The sequence below is a fragment of the Rhagoletis zephyria genome, unplaced genomic scaffold, assembly GCF_001687245.7.
Source record: "Rhagoletis zephyria isolate East Lansing unplaced genomic scaffold, Rhagoletis_zephyria_1.1 Rzeph_scaffold_01197, whole genome shotgun sequence".
Lineage (NCBI taxonomy): Eukaryota > Metazoa > Arthropoda > Insecta > Diptera > Tephritidae > Rhagoletis > Rhagoletis zephyria.
The window spans coordinates 114,586-137,144 of NW_016158281.1; the positions used below are offsets into that span (position 1 = coordinate 114,586).

At 42.7% G+C, this 22,559-nt stretch overlaps 1 protein-coding gene across 1 annotated transcript in view; it reads left to right on the top strand.

Annotated features, from left to right (window-relative positions):
* The window catches only part of LOC108363135 (cytoplasmic dynein 2 heavy chain 1-like), a 67,975-nt gene that overhangs the window by 41,203 nt on the left and 4,213 nt on the right, over positions 1-22,559 (top strand). The window contains exons 13-16 of the mRNA XM_017616404.1: positions 11,255-12,576; positions 19,945-21,122; positions 21,199-21,417; positions 21,478-21,921. Of these exons, the coding sequence (XP_017471893.1) occupies positions 11,255-12,576; positions 19,945-21,122; positions 21,199-21,417; positions 21,478-21,921 (3,163 nt within the window). The remainder of the gene's footprint in view (positions 1-11,254; positions 12,577-19,944; positions 21,123-21,198; positions 21,418-21,477; positions 21,922-22,559) is intronic.

Below are 22,559 nucleotides of genomic sequence, written 5' to 3' on the forward strand. Positions count from 1 at the left end.
TTATTTATGTGGCATATTTGTAAGGATTTTATTAAAAAATGAAATGGCAGCATGATTCTCTCAGGGCTCTATTTGCACTTAGAAATCAAAGATCTATAGTTCTCCAAGTTTCGCTGCTCATTTGCCAGATACACAATTTTCAAATCGAATCAAGTCTTGCATGACTGAGCTTTTAGAAATCAAAGATCTATAGTTCTCCAAGTTTGCCAGATTTACAATTTTCAAGTCAAGTCAAGTCTAAGTCTTGCATAACTGAGCTGTTACAGTCGGTTTCATTAGCAATTTAAATGAAAAATTAGTTTTAGTTTCCGTCAATTTCGATATATAGTTCAAAAAATTGAAGACATTTTTCACTAAAATTGCTTTCGTGAAATTGGCTGTTAGTATTAGCCAATTTAACCAAGTTCTTTTGTCAATGTTATTGTGGCTTATTAACATTTTATTTTAATACTAGCCAATGCCCGCTTGCTTCGCGGCGCCTAATAAGATCTTTTGCGTGGGCCAATACAAAAATAGCGTTTAAAAGCAAAAGCGGTATGTAAAGTAAACATTTTTAGTTTAAATTGAAACGACTAAAGAGCAGAATCCTCCTCAAACATAGGCCATGAATAGAAGCGCTGTGTGAGCTTTATCGATCGTCTCATTTTCACCTATCAGATCTCTGCCAAGCGTGCGTGATATTCTTCTACGATCTTGCAACTTCAGCATTGGTTCGATGTACCATGTAAGCCAATAAAAGTCCTTATAACTCAAGAACACAGATGAGCGTTTTCAGTTATAGGAGGGCCAAGAATCCTCGCAGTCCCACAGGATGAAAAGTTTTCCCGTACATCGGCTAAATGAGTCGTGTGATCTCTTGAATATCGTTAATGAAGCCATTGATATACCTACCGTGTTCCTTCTTGGACGGATGCTTTGAATTTGAACGAAATCGGTTTATAAATCCGACTTTTATAAATAACTCGACTCCAGCGCCACCTAGCGCGTCTAATTTTCGCATACGTATTTCTCATCATGGAGGTAGCACACGTTTTGAATTTGAACGAAATCGGTTCATAAATACGACTTTTATAAATAACTCGACCACAGCTTCACCTAGCGAGTTTTCTGGTAGCCTATAATAGGTTCATATATGCAAGGCATAACCTCTGAAAATTTGACTGAAATCTATGCAGTAGTTTTACTGGTCTATTCTGCGCTGGTAATAAAAAGTTTGTAACCGGTAAATAAAGTTCCTGTCAATTTTTAAACCCTTTTCGCATTCTGTGTACTCTTGTAGCCGTGAAATTTTGTTACCATCTCGTAAGCTGGTAACAAAGTATTGCCCCGTGAAATATGCAATGCCAGAATTTGCACAATTCTTCATAGCTGAATCGCTGAATATTTTTACTGCATTACCAACGTTCCTAGAATCGCGGTGACAAGAACTGGTAACATTTTTTGGTAATAAAATTTTCCGGTTACAAAACCTCCGGTAACGTGCAGAATAGACCTGTTAGAGTTAACTCCGAACAACGAACACGGCTATTGCTTTACATATATATAGATTGTGATTGAGCTCAGTTCATCAATTGAAGTCACATCAGGATACATAATAAATTTGTGTGTTTCCGATAATTCCTTGAATTCAGAAAACCTCGATGAAAATTTGTCAATGAGAGATTTATTAAAGAAAACACTTCAGTGACTCTTGATGTGTCTGGTTTTTCATCAGAATTCAAATCTCTTTTTAAATTTGTTAAGTTTGCAAACATTTGCAATAGTTGGAAACAATGGGGCATATTCATAGTCAAAATAAAAACGAAACTAAAGTTAGTTGCAGCTTTTTGACATAATTACACTGGTTGACAGCAAAAATGTTCTATGGATGCCACTATCCAATTCCCATGTAGAATTCTTCGGTGATTCCGAAAATCGAGATCATTTTTTTTCTATGGATAACTATTCTAAATATTTGCAATTTACCGTTATTCAGCTTTAAAAATGGTGTTTTCACCTTATCACGTATATATTACAGGGACCGCAAATAACGATTATCCTTTGAAATTTCAACTCAAAAAATCACGCGGAAAGAGAAAGGCTACGTGCATAAGGAGTAAACCAATATATTTCTTATTACTCGGAGTACCTTCAGCGGCACTGATTTTTATTTTTTAATTTTTTTAAGTTTTATTTTTTGCTCGGAAAATAATCATTACGTTTTAAGTTTTATTTTTTGCTCGGAAAATAATGGTTACGTTTTAAGTTTTATTTTTTGCTCGGAAAATAATGGTTACGTTTTAAGTTTTATTTTTTGCTCGGAAAATAATGATTACGTTTTAAGTTTTATTTTTTGCTCGGAAAATAATCGTTATTTCTTGAGTTTTATTTTTTGCTCAGAAAATAAAACTTAATTTTTGCGTATGCATATGCGCATGCGTGAATAGACAGGGGGCGGCTGCATTGAACCTTTAACGCCACTGTGGAGTGGGTAAAGAAAATACAGATACCATCGCAGAAACAAAACGAACCACATTTCTAAAGAAAAAGTGCAAAAAAGTGCAAAAAAGCGCATACGCATACGCAAAAATTAAGTTTTATTTTCTGAGCAAAAAATAAAACTCAAGAAATAACGATTATTTTCCGAGCGAAAAATAAAACTTAAAACGTAACGATTATTTTCCGAGCAAAAAATAAAACTCAGTTAATAACGATTAAAGAGTGATTTTTATAATAAAACTTATAACCGTTACGGTCCCTGATATATTACGAACCAATTAAATAATCGTAATACGGGATACGGAAGATGAGAGCAAATAAAATTCTCCATAAACCGTATATACATCACTTTTCGATAGTCCTGATAGTTTCTGAGAAATTAATTAATAATTTCTGACACCTCTTGTTTTCGATGCAAACACTCTACCTAATCAGGTGTATGAGTAATTTATATGCTCATATTTCACATAAAAAATCCTTGCGCATTTTCATTTGACCAATCGTTATTTTGTTATTTATATATCGATTTTCTTCATTGGTAGCTTAGTTTTTTCTAAAGGAACAGGTTTTAACACAAGTGCAAAATATTCACAAAGAAACTGTTATTTTTTTTACTTTTTTCCCTGTTAAAGTTTGAATTTTTTGCATTTTTCCATCAAAAAAACAAAAAATCTGGAATGGTTAATTTCTCAGAAACTATCAGGGCTATCGAAAAGTAATGTATATACGGTTTATGCATAATTTTATTTGCTATCATCTGCCGTACCTCGTATTATGATTGTTTAAGTGGTTCGTGAGATATACCCAATTAAATAGAACCACTCTTTTTTTTAAGTTGAGTAACGGTAAATTGCAAATATCTCGAAAACGTATCCATACAAAAAAAATTTTTTTTTTTTTTAAATTATACTTGCATTTATTTGTTGGGTCTGCTTATTTTACATCTATTAAGCCTAACAACAAGTTTAAATATCTTACGTCTAATTTTACAATAATGTAGCTCAAACCCTGGGGTTGAGCCCTGTTGGTTTAACGTCGCTCAATTAAAGGCTGGTAGATCTCTTCTTCGCAGGCGTGTTATATTTGTTGTGTTGCACAGGCCACTTGCCAGTGGATTTGGGTGGTTACGCAGTTTTATTTTGTATTTTTCTCTGCTGCTATCGATTACAGATTTAACCATCGGTATACCAAGATCTCTATGTATATTTTCATTGCGGACATACCACGGTGCTCACGTTAAGGCCCTTAGCGTTTTATGTTGGAATCTTTGGATCCTGTCAATGTTGGTTGCATAGGTCGTACCCCACAGTTGAATACCATACATCCATATAGGCTTAATCACTGTATTATATACAAGTACTTTATAATCTAGTTTCAGTTTTGATTTACTGTTTATAAGCCAGTTCACGCTAGCTGACTTTAGCTTCATTTGTGTAATCTTGGTTGATATGTGTTTGCGCCAAGTTAGTCTCCTATCCAAGTGTATTGCTAGATATGTCACCTCATTGGCTTGTGGAATATGGACATTATTTAATTTGATTGGGGGGCATACTTGCGGTCTGAGTGAAAATGTTGTATGTTTACTCTTCTGTTCATTGACTTTTATGCGCCAGTTTGCCAGCCATTCTTCTATGCGTAGTAAATGTTCCTCTAGTACTCTTGAAGCTCTGTTGGGACATTTATGACGACTTACTAAGGCGGTATCATCAGCGAAGGTGGATGTGAGTATATTCTTGCTAGTTGGAATATCTGAAGTGTAGATGATATACAGCATAGGCCCGAGTACACTACCTTGAGGAACGCCAGCCGTTATCGACATGTCTTCTGAAGTGAAATTAGATACTTTAACAGCAAATTTTCTGTTAGTTATGTATGATTCAAATATTTTGTGGAATTCCGGCGGCAACAATTTTTTAATTTTATATATAAGACCGTCGTGCCACACTTTGTCGAATGCCTGTGCCACATCGAGAAAAATTGCAGAGCAGTACTCTCTGAGCTCAAATGCCCTTCTTATTTCATTTGTAATTCGATTAACTTGTTCAATTGTACCATGTTTTTCTCGGAAGCCAATTTGATGTGCTGGTATTAAATTGCGTTTATGGAGAAAGGGAGATATCTTTGATAGGAGTACTTTTTCGAATACTTTGGAAAGACAGGGCAGTAAGCTTATTGGTCTGTATGAGGACGGCTGTGTTGCGTCTTTTCCAGGTTTGGCTATCATGATTATCTTCGACCTTTGCCATGATTTCGGAAAGTAACCGAATTTGAGGATAGCTTTTAAAAGGTCAGAAAGAATTGCTAGTGCAACATTGCCGTGGCAGCCTGAAGTTGTTCGTTGGACAGTTTGGCTGAAACACATTCTTTAAATGGTGTGAAAAACACTCGGCTCTCTCCTGCTCACTACGAGCCCAGGTTCCACATTGGTTCCTAATTGGCATTTCTGTAGCCACTGGTGGTTTAAAGTATTTTAGCGATTTCCATAGAGAGTATCTTTCAGTAGAATTCGGGGAAAGCTTCTTAATGTACCTTTGCAAGTTGCGATCCTCTGCACGTTTGAGTGCTTGTTTCAGTTTTCTACTGGCAGCTTTATACAGTAGCTGTGAGGTTGGTGAGCGATGGCTCTGCCACTGTCTTCTTAGGCGCCGCTTTTCTGCCACAAGTTTTTCTATTTCGGTATTTGTAACTGATGTATGCGTAGGTGGTACTTGGACTTGATTTGGTGTTGCCTGGCCAGCGGCTGAAGTAAAGGTTTCTTTAAAATGTTCAACAAGGGAGTCTATATCATGCTCGCAGTTAAGTGCAGCGTTTAATTTAAGGTGACTACTGATGTACTTTTTATATTTAAGCCAGTTGGTGTTATTTGAAGTTAGACGAGGCTCAATTTCGATATTTTGGGTCTGTTCATATAGTTTTATTAATATAGGGGAGTGATCGGATGATAGTTCAGGTAGAGTTTCTGCTGTTATGTTATTTCTGTATATGTTTCTTGTGATTGCGAAATCTATTAGGTCTGGTATCTTCTTTATATCGGTAGGCCAGTAAGTAGGTTTAACAGGGGATGTGACCTCTAGTCTATTGTGCCTGTTTATAATGGTATTGTATAGCTGCCGCCCTTTTGGGTTAATAAGGCGTGATTCCCAGTACGTATGCTTTGCGTTGAAGTCGCCTCCTGCCAGGAATCTATTACCCAGGCTATCAAAGAAATCTTTAGTCATTTTCAGAAATTAAAAATCGCGGTGGGCAATAAATAGCCGATAGATTCAAGTCTCGGTCGCGGGTTCGTTAGCATATGGTAGTTGCTTGCAGACAGGCTGTTGCTTTTGACTCTAGAATATTGTGCTTTAGACGATTTCTAATCAGCACCGCTGTGCCACCATGAGCTTTACCATCTGGGTGATTTGTGGCATAGAATTTGTATCCAGGTATGGAGAAATTATATTTATTTGTTAAATGTGTCCCGGACAGTAGCATAACATCTATGTTGTATTCAGTGAGAAATTGACTGAGTTCTAATCTACGCTGGTTTACACCGTTAGCATTCCATAAGCAAATTTTCAATTCACTAATTTTTTATTCACTAAAATTTGCAACAATTGGTTTTGAGCCTTTATGAGGTCTTGAATCATATTTTGCATAGTAGACATGAATTGAGTCATACAATGAGTAAGATTCAATATCATTCCTTCTATGCCACAAGTAGGGGGGTTCGGCTGCATTTACTCAGTATTATTCCTTTGAATATTTGCAAATGGTTCTTGATTGGAGTTTGATTTCGCCGTGCTTGGCTGCATTTGTAGTTTTAACGCGTCGGCAAAAGAAACGTTGGGAACTCGCTGCGCACTGGCAAAAAAGGCTCCTGGTGTAGTGGTTGATGGCGTGAGGTGTTGGTATGTATAAGAGCTAGAGCGTACGGCTGTGTTGTGCTGATTCTTGCGAGACTTTAAGTCTTTGTATACAGGGCATCCCCTATAATTGGCGGTGTGGTTACTGCATTTCTTTACAGCCACATCATCTTTGATAGCCTTGCAAGAAGCGGAAGCGTGAAGGTCGCCACAGGCAACACATACTGGGCGCAAGGTACAGTATGTTCTGGTGTGACCAAATTCTTGACAATTTGTGCACTGTACGGGACTGTTTCGCTTGTGCGGCTCCTCTACTGTTATTCTTCGGTGTAGAAGGTATCGTAGATTGTAGATTGGGTGCACTGCGTTTTTATTCATTGGCTTGTTTTTGGATTAAGTTCTACCTTAAACATAGGCTGAGCGATTTTTGCTCTGTTGATAATATTGACAACATTTTTAACAGAAAATCCTGCCTTCTCTAGAGCATGAGTAATATCAGCAATGGGTACACTTGATTCTATACCTTTTATTACTACTTGCAGTTCTTTGCTGCTTTTGAGCTGGTACGTATAGAAGCTTTTCTTATCTTCATTAAGGTGTTTGGTTACTGTAGGGTTTGTATTTGTGTTATTACCTTTTATTGTACTGTGTTCATTTCAACTTTGTAATTTTGGAAATCTTAGATTTATGTGATTTTTGTGGTTCGTCCATCAAATAGAAAATTTTATTATTCAAAGGTAATAACACAAATACAAACCCTACAGTTACCAACCGGTAATTTTCTTCAGTTAGAATCTGAAGTTTGGTCTCTTTAATATTGCCCTTGGTAACTGATGTTACGTGGAACGTATTGTCTCCAATAAGCTGAGTTAATTTATTCACGAGCTCACTACAGTTTTGCTCTCGTAAATAAATTGGGGGCGGTTTGGGTTTGGCTTTAGAAACTTCATTCGGCTCCTTGTCACATTCATTGTCCAGAATCGCAAACTTATTTCCCAGTAGAGGGTTAGTAAGTGGTTTTCGTTTTTGCAATTTTTGATGGGTTTGCAATTTTTTGCTGCTGTGGGCTTAATTTTCGTTTAACTTGTATATACCTATCAATACCCGCTTGAGTCAATGTACGGGTTGTTGGATTAAGTAGGTCAACTTGCGCTGAGCTGCGTTGCTTGGCTTGGGCTGGTGCCGAAATTTCCGTTTGTGCAGGTGTGGGTGAACTGCGTTGTGAAACCGCTGTCATTGCTGAAGTCGTGGTTGTAGTCGTTGTTGTGAGAGCTGCGCTTACCGTTGTTACTGTGCTTGTTGCTAAGCTAGTGCTTTGTTGTTGCGTCAGAACAACTTGGTCTACCAGAGACATTGGCAACTGTGCATGCCAAGGTGTTTGGGGGGAAGGAGAGAACGATTTATCGCGATCAGCATTGTTTGTGGGGGAAACGAACGAAAAGTAAGCATTTCGTCGATCAGCTGAATGCTTTTGGTCAGCTTCTGTTACGGCAAGGTTTATTTCACTGCACTTGGTGCTTGTTTCACTACTATTCGGTAAGCGCGGTGGGGCCGGAGCTGCTTTTATTTTATTGTATGTCGGCACATTTATTTGAATTTCTCGCGGCATTGCGAAAATTCTGAAAAAGTAATTTATAATTATAGGCAAATAAACAGAAAGTTTATTTATGCCTAGTATTGTCTTTTCGCGTTGGTTCTGTTTTTTTTTTCTTTGCTTTACGTGAATTATTGAAATGCTGGCGCATATCCGTAAAACCCATTTCGCAAGCCACGTATAAGCCTCAAACCTTCGTTAATTTAATGCCTGCAAAGAAATGAGGTTCGATTATATCACCAAGGTAGACGAAGCCATGCTTTGCGCACAAAGCTTATTGATGAATGATGCAATAGACCTCAAGAATCGAATATCTTACGTGGATTTTGTTAGTTACTGTCTGTGTTTTTGGCTCTTCTGACCTGTTTTCTTGGGTGTGACTAGATCTTGCTTTGATCTTCAATTTACTACTACTAGAGGGATTGTGTCCTCAATTAATACCGTGCCCAAATTATTTTGTTGCGTGCCATCAATGGCACGCGTGCCTTAGGTTCGCCAGCCCTGCACTAGAGGCCTTGTTATTCCCGTATTTCACGAACCACCTGACCCCAGCGGAGCATCAGCATGGTTTCCGTAAAGTGCACAAAACAACAACAGCACTTAAGGCCATAAACACGCAGATAATACGTGGCCTAAACCGCAACCATCCCTGAGAGAGAAATATTCTAGTAGCGTTGGACCTGTCAAAGGCGTTTGATACCGTCAGCCACTCCACGCTCCCACAGAGGCTCAAACGGTGGTCGGCGAATTATCTAAGTGGTCGACACTCGTCAGCAATGTTTAGAGACAAATCGAGCAAACCTAGAAAAATAAAACAGGGGGTTCCACAGCGTGGTGTCCTTTCTCCATTACTGTTTAACTACTATATTTCAAAGCACCATCAACCTCCAGAGGGAGTCTCGATTGTCTCCTATGCTGACGATTGTTCGATAATGGCGTCTGGGAATGGAATGATGACTTGTGTTCGAAACCAAACGGGTATCTCTCCGAGCTTTCTCGCTTCTTCACTGCTAGGGGCCTAACCATCTCCCCTACAAAATCCTCTACGACCTTGTTCGCCACCTGGACGAAGGAGGTCAGACTACCGCTGGGAGTTCTCGTCGATGATACACCAATTCCGACGGTGAATAACCCCAAAATAGTCGGATAAACCTTCGACAATCTGCTCTCCTCTGCGCACGCAACCACTATTGTCAACAAAATACAGAGACGTAACAAGTTCCTCAAGTCGCTAGTAGGGATGCAAACGATGCATCGATGTTTTTGAAACATCGATAATATCGGTTCAATTTTCGATGTTTGCCATCGATGTTTACAATTTACTAACATCGCGAAATTGGCGATACATCGATGGAAGTTTTACCGATGTTTTTAACATCGACTTTAAGGAGACTCTCCGACTTTCTTTCGGTATGTTTGACTGGCCTAAAGATTATTATTCATTCATATTTTTTTTTATATTTATGGCCGTATAACAATTATATTCAACAATTTTATTGAGCTTGAGGCCGTTTCTTATGAAAAACGTTATTGAAAATCAACAATAAGTTACAAAAGGTAGAAGTTATAGCTGCTATTTCGAAGATCACCACATCTCCTCAGTGACCGCTGTTGAAGAAGTCTGATTAGAAGATGTGGTGATATCCCAAATAGCAGCTATAACTTCTTACCTTTGGAAATTACTGTTGCTTTTCCACAACATTTTGCATAAAAAACGGTCCCAAGTTCAATAAAATTATTGGATTCATTGTGAATGCTAATAACCTAGCCGTTAAAACAGAACCAAACACCCCTTAATTTCAACAAGATCAGGCCTAGGATCTTTAGGCCCGAACGACCTTACGATGGTATGCATTTTGATTCTAATGATAGAAAGGGTATAGAAAGGATAATAAAATACAGGAAAATACATTCATAATTATTAAAGTATTCAATATTGCTTTAAATTTAACTATAAATTAACAAATTGCAAAACATCGGAAACCATCGATATATCGATGTTTCTCTGGCAATGTATTTTAGCCTCGATGTTCTATTCTCCGATGCATCGAAACGTCGATGTATCGATGTTACTGCTTAAAATTTGCATCCCTAGTCGCTAGCCGGCAGTACTTGAAGCAAAGGCAAAGAAACGTTGCTGGCAACATGCAAGGCAATAAGACCGGCCGTCTTAAATTACGCTGCACCAGTGTGGTTGCCGGGGACTAGTAGGACGCAGTGGATGAAGCTGCAGACGACACAAAACACTGCACTTCGGACAGCGACTGGATGTCTTCAGATGTCGCCAGAACACCACCTGCACGACGAGGCGAAAGTGCTTCCCATAAAGGAGCACAATACAAAGCTCTGCAAGTAATTCCTAGTAGGGAGCCACAGATATGGACACCCGAAAAGACACTTGTTTGCAGAGGAGCCCTCGCCAAGGCATGTCAGAAGGCATCTTTACGAACTGACGGACGAAGTCTAGAGATTCATAAAGCAACCTCTGGACCCGTCAGCTTATCGACAGGCCCTGAGCGACATTCACAGGGACTCAGTCTCGAGCTATGTAGACTCCAGACCTGTGAACGCCGTTCTAGGCACACAACCACCTGACATCGACGAGACGGAGCTTCGTCTGCTCGGGAGACTAGAACCACAATAGCCCAACTTCGCTCTGGCTACAGCAGCAGATTAAACTCATACCTGAGCGGATTAGAGGCAGATGTGCCAAATGAGTGTCCGCCATGGAAAGAGACACCCCAAAACTCGAAACATCTCTTCGTATGCCCGGAAAATCTCACACAGCTAACGCCTTTGTCCCTGTGGACCGACCCCATTGAGATTGCACGCTTCTTGGGGCTTCCGTTAGTTGAGCTTGACGACAACGACTGAGATATTAACCGATCTGGGCGGGGTCGTTGTAGCCGCTGCAACAACAACAACAACTCCCGGCCTATGAATGCCGTAATCGGAGCCCAATCACCACGTGTAGAAGTGACGGAGCTTCAAATGCCAGGAGAGACCCGCGTTACCCTGGCTCGGTTACAGTCTGGATATTGTAGCCGCCTCAACAGCTACCTGTCCAGACTTGACCCCAATATCCCCAATGAGTGCCCGGGATGTGGAGACACCCCGCACGACACAAACCACCTCTTCACATGCCAGCTCAATCCTACTCAACTCTCCCTTTGGTCCGACCCTATTGAAACAGCGTTTTCTTGGCTTGCCGTTAGTTGAGCTTGACGACAATGATTGAAGGATGAAATGAAATGGGCGGGGCTTAGTAGTGCCACTGCAACAACAAATTGAATTATTATTTCATGGTTGATAGTTTTTAAACCTTTTTACATTTAAGCTTCAGCATGAATCGTTTACTTGCCGAACTGCAGCTGAGGCCATTCGATTTGCGCAGAAGTTTACTTCCCGAACAGGAACAAATTATATGGGAAAGCATGGGTCTCGCGTCTGATGCACAAATCATCGAAAACGCTGCGTTACTGCGTCAAATGATGGACTTACCTTTCGGAAGCTCCCCAATACCTTTGGTACTGGACCCTACGCAAACCGCCACAAACTGGCTAGAAGAATATCTTCGCGCCAAACAAAGACCTTATGGTATAACTACACAAAGCAACGAGCGTTTGAACTACTTGCTTGAGTTGGCGGTACGCTTTGGCAAAGTGCTAATAGTGCAAGATTGCCAGCAAGTGCGTCCCCCATTATTGCAGCTATTACAGGGGCGCTTTTATGTCAAGTTTGGGAAAAAGCTGTTAGAAATTGGCTCAAAAATTATTGACCTGCACGAAAATTTTCAGCTCATCCTCTTTTCAAAAACTAATAAATTGAGCATCGAGCCAGAAACATTAAGTTATTTGACTTGTATACCGTTCACTGTAACCGCCGTAGGACTGGCAGATCAACTCATGTCAAAAGCTATCATATTGAAGAACCCCGAGCTGGAGCAAAAACGCATTGAATTGCTGAAAAATGAAGGTGTGCTACTTAAACAGCGCATCGAGTTGGAGGACAAGCTGCTGGAAGAGCTCTCAACTGCACAAGGTGACATTTTAGAGAATGAAAAGCTATTGAGTACACTCAATGAGGTGAAAGAAAGCAGCAATTTTATTGATAAATCGCTTAAGGAAAGTGCCTGTCTGAAGGAATCGCTTCTGTCGGACTACACTCAATTGCGAGAGCTTTGTTCACAGTCAGCAAAGTTTTACATCGAGCTTATTGCCTCATATGAGCTACCAGCCTTGGCGTATATACAAATCTTTCTCCAATCGGTGCAGGCATTTGAAAGGCCCAGCTCAGTGGCACCAGGTGATATCCAAGTCTATGAATCACTGGTGTGTGCCACATACCAATATATAGCACGCTCTACACCACGTACAAGTCACCTTACTTTGGCTTTATACATATGCAAAAGTGCGTATCCAGAACGAATGCCTGCAGCAGAATGGGAAATGTTTATCACCAACTTTATGGTCACAGCTGATGGCGGCCTTGGAAGTGTTGATTCTGGCTTAATACAGTTGCCCGATTTTATCAGTAAAGAATCAGCACTAAAATTGCAGATATTATTAAAACAAGTACCGCAACTTGAGGAACAGTTGCAATTGCAGAATGACTATGCCTGGCGAAGTTTTGTCGTGGATCAGACGCAAGAGATGCCAGGTAAGGGACGATATCTCAAGATATTAAGAATCAGTTTTAAACAAATTAAACATATCGTCGTTCAAAGTACAAAACCGCGTATCAACAAAATGATCAACCGCGTATGTGAGGTTGCATAAATTATTTTCTAGAGAATAAAAACACTCATATTTCAAAATGGTTCTCTTTCTTTTCAGGACAAATGGATAAGAATTGAGCCAAGAGCTTGTGTGAGCAAATCCACTTTTTGGCAGCAAATGTCAGTAACGTGGTTTTGCAGAATGACGATACGCGGCTTTTTACTTTAAACGACGATATATATGTATAGTAGACTCCATCACCAAAAAAGTTGCGGTTTTTCCACCGGGATTACAAAATTTATTATGGTTGAAGACGTCCACCACACTATTTCGGAAAAATATCAAGATTTACGTGAGTTGGACCGATTTGAAAATATTTCCAAAGAACTGGTTTCAAAGATTGGTTTAAGAAAAACTTGAATACCTGGCCTAAAACTATTCTGATTTGGACTTACGAAGTATTAGTGGAAAGGTATTTTCCCACTCTTTTTTTCTTTGCGAAAAAAACGCATTCACATCCCTTTTTTTCAAATATGTACCAACACATCTTAATTCAACTTGGAATGACGCTCGTTCATCCTACCTTTCTTTTTCATACTTCGAATGAGCTTATTTGCAAAGAAATAAAAAGGGTGAGAAAATGGTGACAGGTCGTGGAAGCCACAGCCCGCAGGTCAAGACGAAGGCGCTGGAATGATCCTTTTTTTAATATTTTTATGCAGATTTTTTAAACTGTTTGTCATCTGAGGGAATTTATTCAAAAAATTCTTTAAGAAACTATTTTTATTCATAAAAAACTCCATTTTCGGAGGTATTTTCAAATCGGACCAGCTAACGTGAATCTTAATATTTTTACGAAATATATTGGTGCAAGTATTAAAAGTTATGGTCTAATTTATATACAAATCTTGGTATTTTAGTGATGTAAATGCACATGTAATAAACGATCTGTACGTATACATCTGTGGTCATAAGCAATAACCGCCTAAGTCGAATTAAGAAAGAATTCCCACGACAGCCGGTTCTACGTACCGGAATGACTCGGGTTTTACCCGACCAAGGGCTGTTGTTTCGGCGATCTAACCCAGTTTAGGTCGGCGAAATCCATCAAACGTTGCTCTATTCTAGGGCTACATCTGCTCCGTACCCTTCTGCTCAGGGCTGGCATTGAGTCCAACCTAGGGCCAGAAACTTACACCTGCTGCGTGTGCCAGAGACGACTGCACACAAACTCCACCACGGTCAGGTGCAATGCCTGTGATGGGTGGAGTCACCTCCGCAACTGCTCGGGCCTACGTACGCACCGGCAATGGACCACGTCGTTAGTGGCCCCATGCTGTGCGAACCGGACCGCCTCCACGGCAAACCACCACCCGCCCGTGCAGCACACAACCAACACACCCATACCCCAACACAACACAATAATAGAGACACACACAAACACAATAGCACCCACACACCGCCGCCGGCAACTCCTAGTCCCTCCAACAATCTGCTCGGTTTGTCCGTCCAGAATATACCGTAATGTGACATCAGTCAAGTGCAACTCCTGCCTTGGCTGGTGCCACTTTAGGGCATGCTCAGGACTTCGCACCACGCGTGATTGGACGAGTGACTATGTGGGCCCCTGCTGTGCTGCCCTGTCGCATACCTCCCCCGCGACGCCGCCAACCACCACCACAAGGCAGCACCCCCTTTTGCAGCACGTACAGCAGGGAGCCGGTAGGCAACAAAACTCCTTAACACCACACATAACAATCGGTCTGCCAAGGCACACAAAGGTGCTACAATTTAACTGTAACGAACTCCAGAGCAAGATCGATGAGATAACCGTCTTTATGGGAAGGCATGGAATATTAATAGCTGCGGTCCAAGAGACGAAGTTGCACGGCAATTCAACCTTGTTGAATTGCGCCGGATACAAGGTGCACCGTCGAGATCGCGAGCGAGACAATGGTGGAGGTTAGCGTTCATCACGCATCACACCCTGCAGTATATTATTAAAGCAGACATCGACCGCATGGATACCATCCTAGAATGTCAGGGTATTGCTATCCGGTCAGGCGAAGTTGAGCTAGAAATATTTAACGTATACATACCGTCTGTCAACAGCTGCCTGGCAGGATATCACCCTGAAATAGGTGCGCTACTCAGAGGTGAAAACCGTATGGGAGTTGGCGGCTTTAACGCGCACCACGATGTTTGGCACTCAAGCCTGTNTCATCACGCACCACACCGTGCAGTATCGTCTCATTGAAGCAGACATCGACCGCATGGATACCATCCTAGAATGTCAGGGTATTGCTATCCGGTCAGGCGAAGTTGAGCTAGAAATATTTAACGTATACATACCGTCTGTCAACAGCTGCCTGGCAGGATATCACCCTGAAATAGGTGCGCTACTCAGAGGTGAAAACCGTATGGGAGTTGGCGGCTTTAACGCGCACCACGATGTTTGGCACTCAAGCCTGTCAAATGATCGTAGGGGAATACATCTGGCTGAGCAGATAGACGATTCGACATTCTGCACAATGAACGACGACGCACCCACCAGGATTATGGGCAGCTGCTACAGTTCGCCAGATCTAACAATTGTCAGCGCTGGTCTGATCAACAGCGTATCATGGCGACCTATGCTGACCCTAGCATCAGACCATCTGCCCATAGTAATCTTGACTGATAAACCTGCCGACTTTGCTTCCGCGGATCACCGGATCTATGTCAACTTTTCCAAAGCTGACTGGAAAGGCTTCGCGGATGCTACTGAAAGCGCCTTCACTGCACTACCCATACCAACCGACGTCCAAATAGGTGAACGTAGATTCCGCAGGGTTGTCACTGCTGCTGCAGCTCGCTTCATCCCAGCAGGATGTATTAAGGATCCACGTCCGAACTTTCCTGCTGAAGCGGCAGTTCTAGCCGATGAGCGTGTCAGCCTTCGTCAACCGATCCCGGAAATCCCCGTATCAGGGATCTCAATTCGGAGATTCGGCAACTTGTGAACGTACATAAGCGGAAGAAATGGGAAGAGCATTTGAAGACCTGCAACTTCGCCTCTGGTGTGAGTAAGCTTTGGTCAACCGTGAGGTCGTTGGTCAACCCGACGAAGCGTGACGACAGAGTCGAAATAGACTTTGGTGACCACGCTTCGTTGGACCCGGAGCGATGCGCGAGCTATTTTAGCCGGCAGTTTATTCTGCATCCTCCGGTGGATAAAGCCAAACGTCGAGTGACCAGAAGGCTGCACAAAATGCCAAAACCCATTGCGCCTCTTGTTTTCACTAGCGGTGAGGTAAGGGTAGCCATCGGGAAGGCGAAAGCCATTGGACCCGACGGAATATGCATGTTGATGCTGAAAAATTTTGGTCCTGCGGGAGTAGCGTACCTAATGGAGGACCTCCACTCGTCCACTCTCGTCATTCCAGACATATGGAAGATGGGGAGAGTGGTCCCACTGCTCAAACCGGGGAAACCAACCAACAAAGGAGTCTTTTCGCCCGATAACCCTCTTTTCCCCGGTAGCGAAGACACTAAAGGCCTTGCTACTCCCGTATTTCACGAACCACCTGACACCAGCGAAGCATCAGCATGGGTTCCANGGGGAGAGTGGTCCCACTGCTCAAACCGGGGAAACCAACCAACAAAGGAGTCTTTTCGCCCGATAACCCTCTTTTCCCCGGTAGCGAAGACACTAAAGGCCTTGCTACTCCCGTATTTCACGAACCACCTGACACCAGCGAAGCATCAGCATGGGTTCCATAATGTGCATAGCACAACAACAGCACTTAACGCTATAAACACTCAGATAACTCGTGGCCTTAACCGAAACCGCCCCTGTGAGAGAACTATTCTAGTACCTGGNCACTACCCATACCAACCGACGTCCACATAGGTGAACGTAGATTCCGCAGGGTTGTCACTGCTGCTGCAGCTCGCTTCATCCCAGCAGGATGTATTAAGGATCCACGTCCGAACTTTCCTGCTGAAGCGGCAGTTCTAGCCGATGAGCGTGTCAGCCTTCGTCAACCGATCCCGGAAATCCCCGTATCAGGGATCTCAATTCGGAGATTCGGCAACTTGTGAACGTACATAAGCGGAAGAAATGGGAAGAGCATTTGAAGACCTGCAACTTCGCCTCTGGTGTGAGTAAGCTTTGGTCAACCGTGAGGTCGTTGGTCAACCCGACGAAGCGTGACGACAGAGTCGAAATAGACTTTGGTGACCACGCTTCGTTGGACCCGGAGCGATGCGCGAGCTATTTTAGCCGGCAGTTTATTCTGCATCCTCCGGTGGATAAAGCCAAACGTCGAGTGACCAGAAGGCTGCACAAAATGCCAAAACCCATTGCGCCTCTTGTTTTCACTAGCGGTGAGGTAAGGGTAGCCATCGGGAAGGCGAAAGCCATTGGACCCGACGGAATATGCATGTTGATGCTGAAAAATTTTGGTCCTGCGGGAGTAGCGTACCTAATGGAGGACCTCCACTCGTCCACTCTCGTCATTCCAGACATATGGAAGATGGGGAGAGTGGTCCCACTGCTCAAACCGGGGAAACCAACCAACAAAGGAGTCTTTTCGCCCGATAACCCTCTTTTCCCCGGTAGCGAAGACACTAAAGGCCTTGCTACTCCCGTATTTCACGAACCACCTGACACCAGCGAAGCATCAGCATGGGTTCCATAATGTGCATAGCACAACAACAGCACTTAACGCTATAAACACTCAGATAACTCGTGGCCTTAACCGAAACCGCCCCTGTGAGAGAACTATTCTAGTACCTGGCCAAGGCGTTCGACACTGTCAGTCATTCAACGCTGCTAGAAGACATAGAGGACTCCTCTCTCCCACAGGGACTCAAACGGTGGTCGGCGAATTACCCGAGTGGTCGACATTCGTCAGCAATTTTCAGAGACAAAACGNGGAGATTCGGCAACTTGTGAACGTACATAAGCGGAAGAAATGGGAAGAGCATTTGAAGACCTGCAACTTCGCCTCTGGTGTGAGTAAGCTTTGGTCAACCGTGAGGTCGTTGGTCAACCCGACGAAGCGTGACGACAGAGTCGAAATAGACTTTGGTGACCACGCTTCGTTGGACCCGGAGCGATGCGCGAGCTATTTTAGCCGGCAGTTTATTCTGCATCCTCCGGTGGATAAAGCCAAACGTCGAGTGACCAGAAGGCTGCACAAAATGCCAAAACCCATTGCGCCTCTTGTTTTCACTAGCGGTGAGGTAAGGGTAGCCATCGGGAAGGCGAAAGCCATTGGACCCGACGGAATATGCATGTTGATGCTGAAAAATTTTGGTCCTGCGGGAGTAGCGTACCTAATGGAGGACCTCCACTCGTCCACTCTCGTCATTCCAGACATATGGAAGATGGGGAGAGTGGTCCCACTGCTCAAACCGGGGAAACCAACCAACAAAGGAGTCTTTTCGCCCGATAACCCTCTTTTCCCCGGTAGCGAAGACACTAAAGGCCTTGCTACTCCCGTATTTCACGAACCACCTGACACCAGCGAAGCATCAGCATGGGTTCCATAATGTGCATAGCACAACAACAGCACTTAACGCTATAAACACTCAGATAACTCGTGGCCTTAACCGAAACCGCCCCTGTGAGAGAACTATTCTAGTACCTGGCCAAGGCGTTCGACACTGTCAGTCATTCAACGCTGCTAGAAGACATAGAGGACTCCTCTCTCCCACAGGGACTCAAACGGTGGTCGGCGAATTACCCGAGTGGTCGACATTCGTCAGCAATTTTCAGAGACAAAACGAGCAAGCCATGTAAAATTAAACAGGGGGTACCACAGGGTGGTGTCCTGTCCCCACTACTGTTTAATTATTACATCTCTAACCTTCCTCAACCACCAGAGGGTATCAATATTGTCTCTTATGCTGACGATTGTTCGATCATGGCGTCTGAGAATGGAATTGATGACTTGTTCTCGAAAGTAAACGGTTATCTCGCCGAACTTTCTCGCTTCTTCAATGCAAGGAGCCTTCCCCTATCCAATGCGTAATCCTCGGACACCCTATTCACCACCTGGACGAAGGAGGTCAGACTGCAACTGGGTATTGACGTTGATGGCGTAACAATACCGACGTGAATAACCCGAAAATTCTCGGAGTTACCATCGAAAGTCTGCTCTCCTTCTCGGCGCATACAACCGCAATTGCCAATAAAGTACTGAGCCGCAACAATGTCCTCAAGCCGCTGGCCGGCAGCACTTGGGGCAAAGATAAAGAAACATTGTTGGCAACATACAAGGCAATTGGCCGGCCGGTTCTAAACTATGCAGCGCCCGTGTGGTCGCCTGGGACTAGCGGGACGCAGTGGATGAAGCTACAGACCTGCCAAAACACGACACTACGAACAGCGACCGGATGCCTCCTGATGACGCCTCAACACCACCTACACGACGAGGCCCAGATGCTCCCAGTCAAGGAGCATAACATAATGCTCTGCAAGCATTTCCTTTTGGGGACCCAGACGTGGCCATCCCAGCAAACAGCTGCTTACAGAAGAGCCCTCGCCAAGGCACGTCAGGAGGCATCTCTACGAACTGACGGACGAAGTCCAGAGATTCATTAAACAACCTCGGGACCCGTCAGCCTACCAACCCTGAGCGGCATTCACAGGGAATCAGTCTTGAGTTATGTAGACTCCCGCCCTGTGAATGCCGTTCTGGGCACACAACCACCGGACGTGGACGGGACAGAACTTTGTCTGCATCGGGAGACCCGCACCACAATAGTCGAACTTCGCTCTGGCTATTGCAGCAGGCTACACTCATACTTGAGCAGAATTAATGAGGATGTGCCCACCCAATGCCCGGCATGTGGAGGGTCGCCACATGACTCTCGGCACCTCTTCACATGCCCTGAAAACCCCACCCAGCTGGCGCCCCTGTCCTTATGGACAGAACCTGTGGAAGTCGCACACTTCCTGGGCCTCCCCTTAGCTGAAACAAACGACAACGTTGACGGATGAACCGACCCGAGCGGGGCTTGGTAACCGCTACAACAACAACAACTTAAGAAAGAATTGAGTTATATATGCTATCGTATTCTGCAACTACTATTCCATGTGTATGTGAAATTCCCATCTAGCCAACTAGGCTTATTAAAGTTACAGATGAACATAACGGTTAACATTACAATCCAAATGTTTAAAACGTTTTTCTTGAATTCAGGTGTTTCGACTAAGGCGGTCATTGGTTATTGCCACCGACATATGCTTATGTGCACGATTTAATTTAACTTAGTTCGAAGTAATTTCTTTAGAATTTTCATAACAATTTCTTTGCAGGTAATATCAAATCACCTTTTCATCGCGTACTCATAGCGCAAATATTTCGTATGGATTTTGCCTACATGCAGCTACGTCGGGCAGCTTCAGAAATTCTGGGCATATCTCCAGACTCTGTCGTTCAGCCTACGGTGGAGCAACTTGCCGACGAAAACAATGAAAACAAACCTATTCTCGTGATTACACAACCAGAAAATGATCCAGGTACCGAAATAAAAAGTGTCGCAGCTAAGAAAATCGGTCTCGAAAAATACACGGAGCTTTCCGTAGGTCGCGGAATGGAATGCCGTGCTTTAAATGCCATACGTCAAGCAGCTGAAGTAGGCAAATGGATTTGCATTAAAAATGTTCATCTCATTCCCGATTGGTTACCAGTGCTTGACCGAGAATTGGAAGTTTTGCAGAAACGCGATGGTTTCCGCCTTTGGCTCATTTGTGAATCAACGCGTAGGTTCAGCGAAACGATTATGTACAAGTTTGTGAAGATTTTATATGAATCTCCAAGTGGTATTAAATACAAAGTTCGTCGTATGTTGCAAAACTTTACGTTAAGTGAATTTCGTGGAATATCTAGGGAGGCGAAGCTAGTCAAAATACGTTTTGTGGTTTTTATTCTTACCGCGGTGCTGCAGGAACGTCGCAAATACATACCACAAGGTTGGTCTAAATATTATGAGTTTGGAGAAGCTGATTTAAAAGCCGCAATGGAAGTGATACATTGGCTAGACTCCATGATATCTGCCGGACGTTGCGATTGGTTCATTATGCAAAGGTTATGTGAAAATGTTGCTTTCGGTGGACGTATCAACAACACCCGTGACTTGCAAGTGCTGCAACGGTATTTAGAAGAGTTTTGTTCTGCTGATGTAATGAACAATTATTGGAGTCCATTGAATACCAAAATGATTGTCCACACAAGTGCACAAGTGCTGGATTATTTAAGCACGATTGCGAAATTCCCAGACGCGGAGGGTCCAGAAGTATTTCAGTTGTCGAATCACACGAATGTAAGCCGTGAAATTGAGCAATCAAAAAAAATTATTAGGGATCTACGCAGAGCTTATTATAAAACAGATAACGCGGAAGAAACAGCTGGCCCTGATCAGGAAAAGAATGAATTGGCTCAGTTAGAGAAACAAATTAAACCGGTGTTAGCACTTTGGCGCAAGTTGGCTGGTGTAAGACTTAGTGAATTACTTCACTGTGTACAATCAAATTTTTGTTATTTATGTTTCAATTATCCTTTCGCCCTAGAAATGTACCGTGCAACGAACCGCCGATGAAATGCGGGAATCTACGCAAGCAGACTCGCCTTGGCAATTATTCGTTATTAGTGAGTTGAAAATAGCGGTTAGGTGTTTCCAGGAAGTGCACCAAACACTCTCGTTGATACACAATTGGTTCAAGTCATTTTCTAGTAGCACAAATTCAGATATAGACATAAACTTGTTGCGAGTTTTGGCTGAAAATCAGGTAAATCAAATTATTTGTGTTCATATAGTATATATCTCTTATGCAGCTTAATGTTTGCAGGTTCCTGTTTCATGGTTACGCTGTTGGAGCGGTCCGTCATCAACTGTTGATTACATACGGGCAATTATTGTGCGTGTGCAGGCCGCCGAACTGCGCTATCGTTTGGAACTACATTTAGATTTTGGACACACAATAGACCTCAGATCCGTTTTCCATGTCGAAAGATTACTTTCCAGTCTCAAACTTACAAATTCACAACAGTTGGAAACATCTTCCAAAGGGCTCAAGCTGGCGGCCTACGCGGTGAATGGCAATGAGCAAAACAGTGGTCAATCAAATGTCTCGGTTATTACAGTGGCACCACTGAAGGTAAATGTTAATAATGCGACACCTCGTCGTTTTATGCATTTGTATATTTTGCTTATAGTAAACAAATACAACTCACTCCACCGAGTAAACGACCTCTCTGAACGCATCTCTGACGAACGGGGTTTTAGTTGCAAAGTAAAATTTAATAGTTTGTTTAGCTCTTACCTTTCCCATTTTGGCCATAAAATGATACTCCACTGTTGATAACAACTTATTATCTCAGTTGGCCGAGTAACAATTTTCGTTGCCTAGGCTTTTTGCCTTAAAATTCAAAATTTTCCAGAATTTTTGTTGGTCTCCCGGTCAGGGTTTGTTTTTGATTGGCAGTTCGGCATAGAGCTGGAAAACTATCGATGGCACCATCGATTGTATCGATGGGTTGCCATCTATTGCCACTATCGACAACATCGATAGGGAACAAATGCACAATACATGATTCAACAACTACAGGTTGTAGCAATCGTACAAAAACAACATTTACCGTTGGTATGAACTCCTTGTGTCATCAACATCTTCTTTATCTATTCATATTCGTGTGTATATGTATACCCTGCATACCAGGATTTCATAGAATTCTGAAAGGTTTCACAATTTTTTTAAAAATTTTCTTTAAGAAATCATACAGATATTTCTTTACTAGTTCTTGTCAACCGCTTCATATGTTTTTCTTTACAGATTTCTAAAAGAATCGTAACAAATTTCCGACACTCTTAAAGATTTCGGGAGCATTTGTTTGCAGGGTATATATATACGTATATGTGTATGTGTACGCG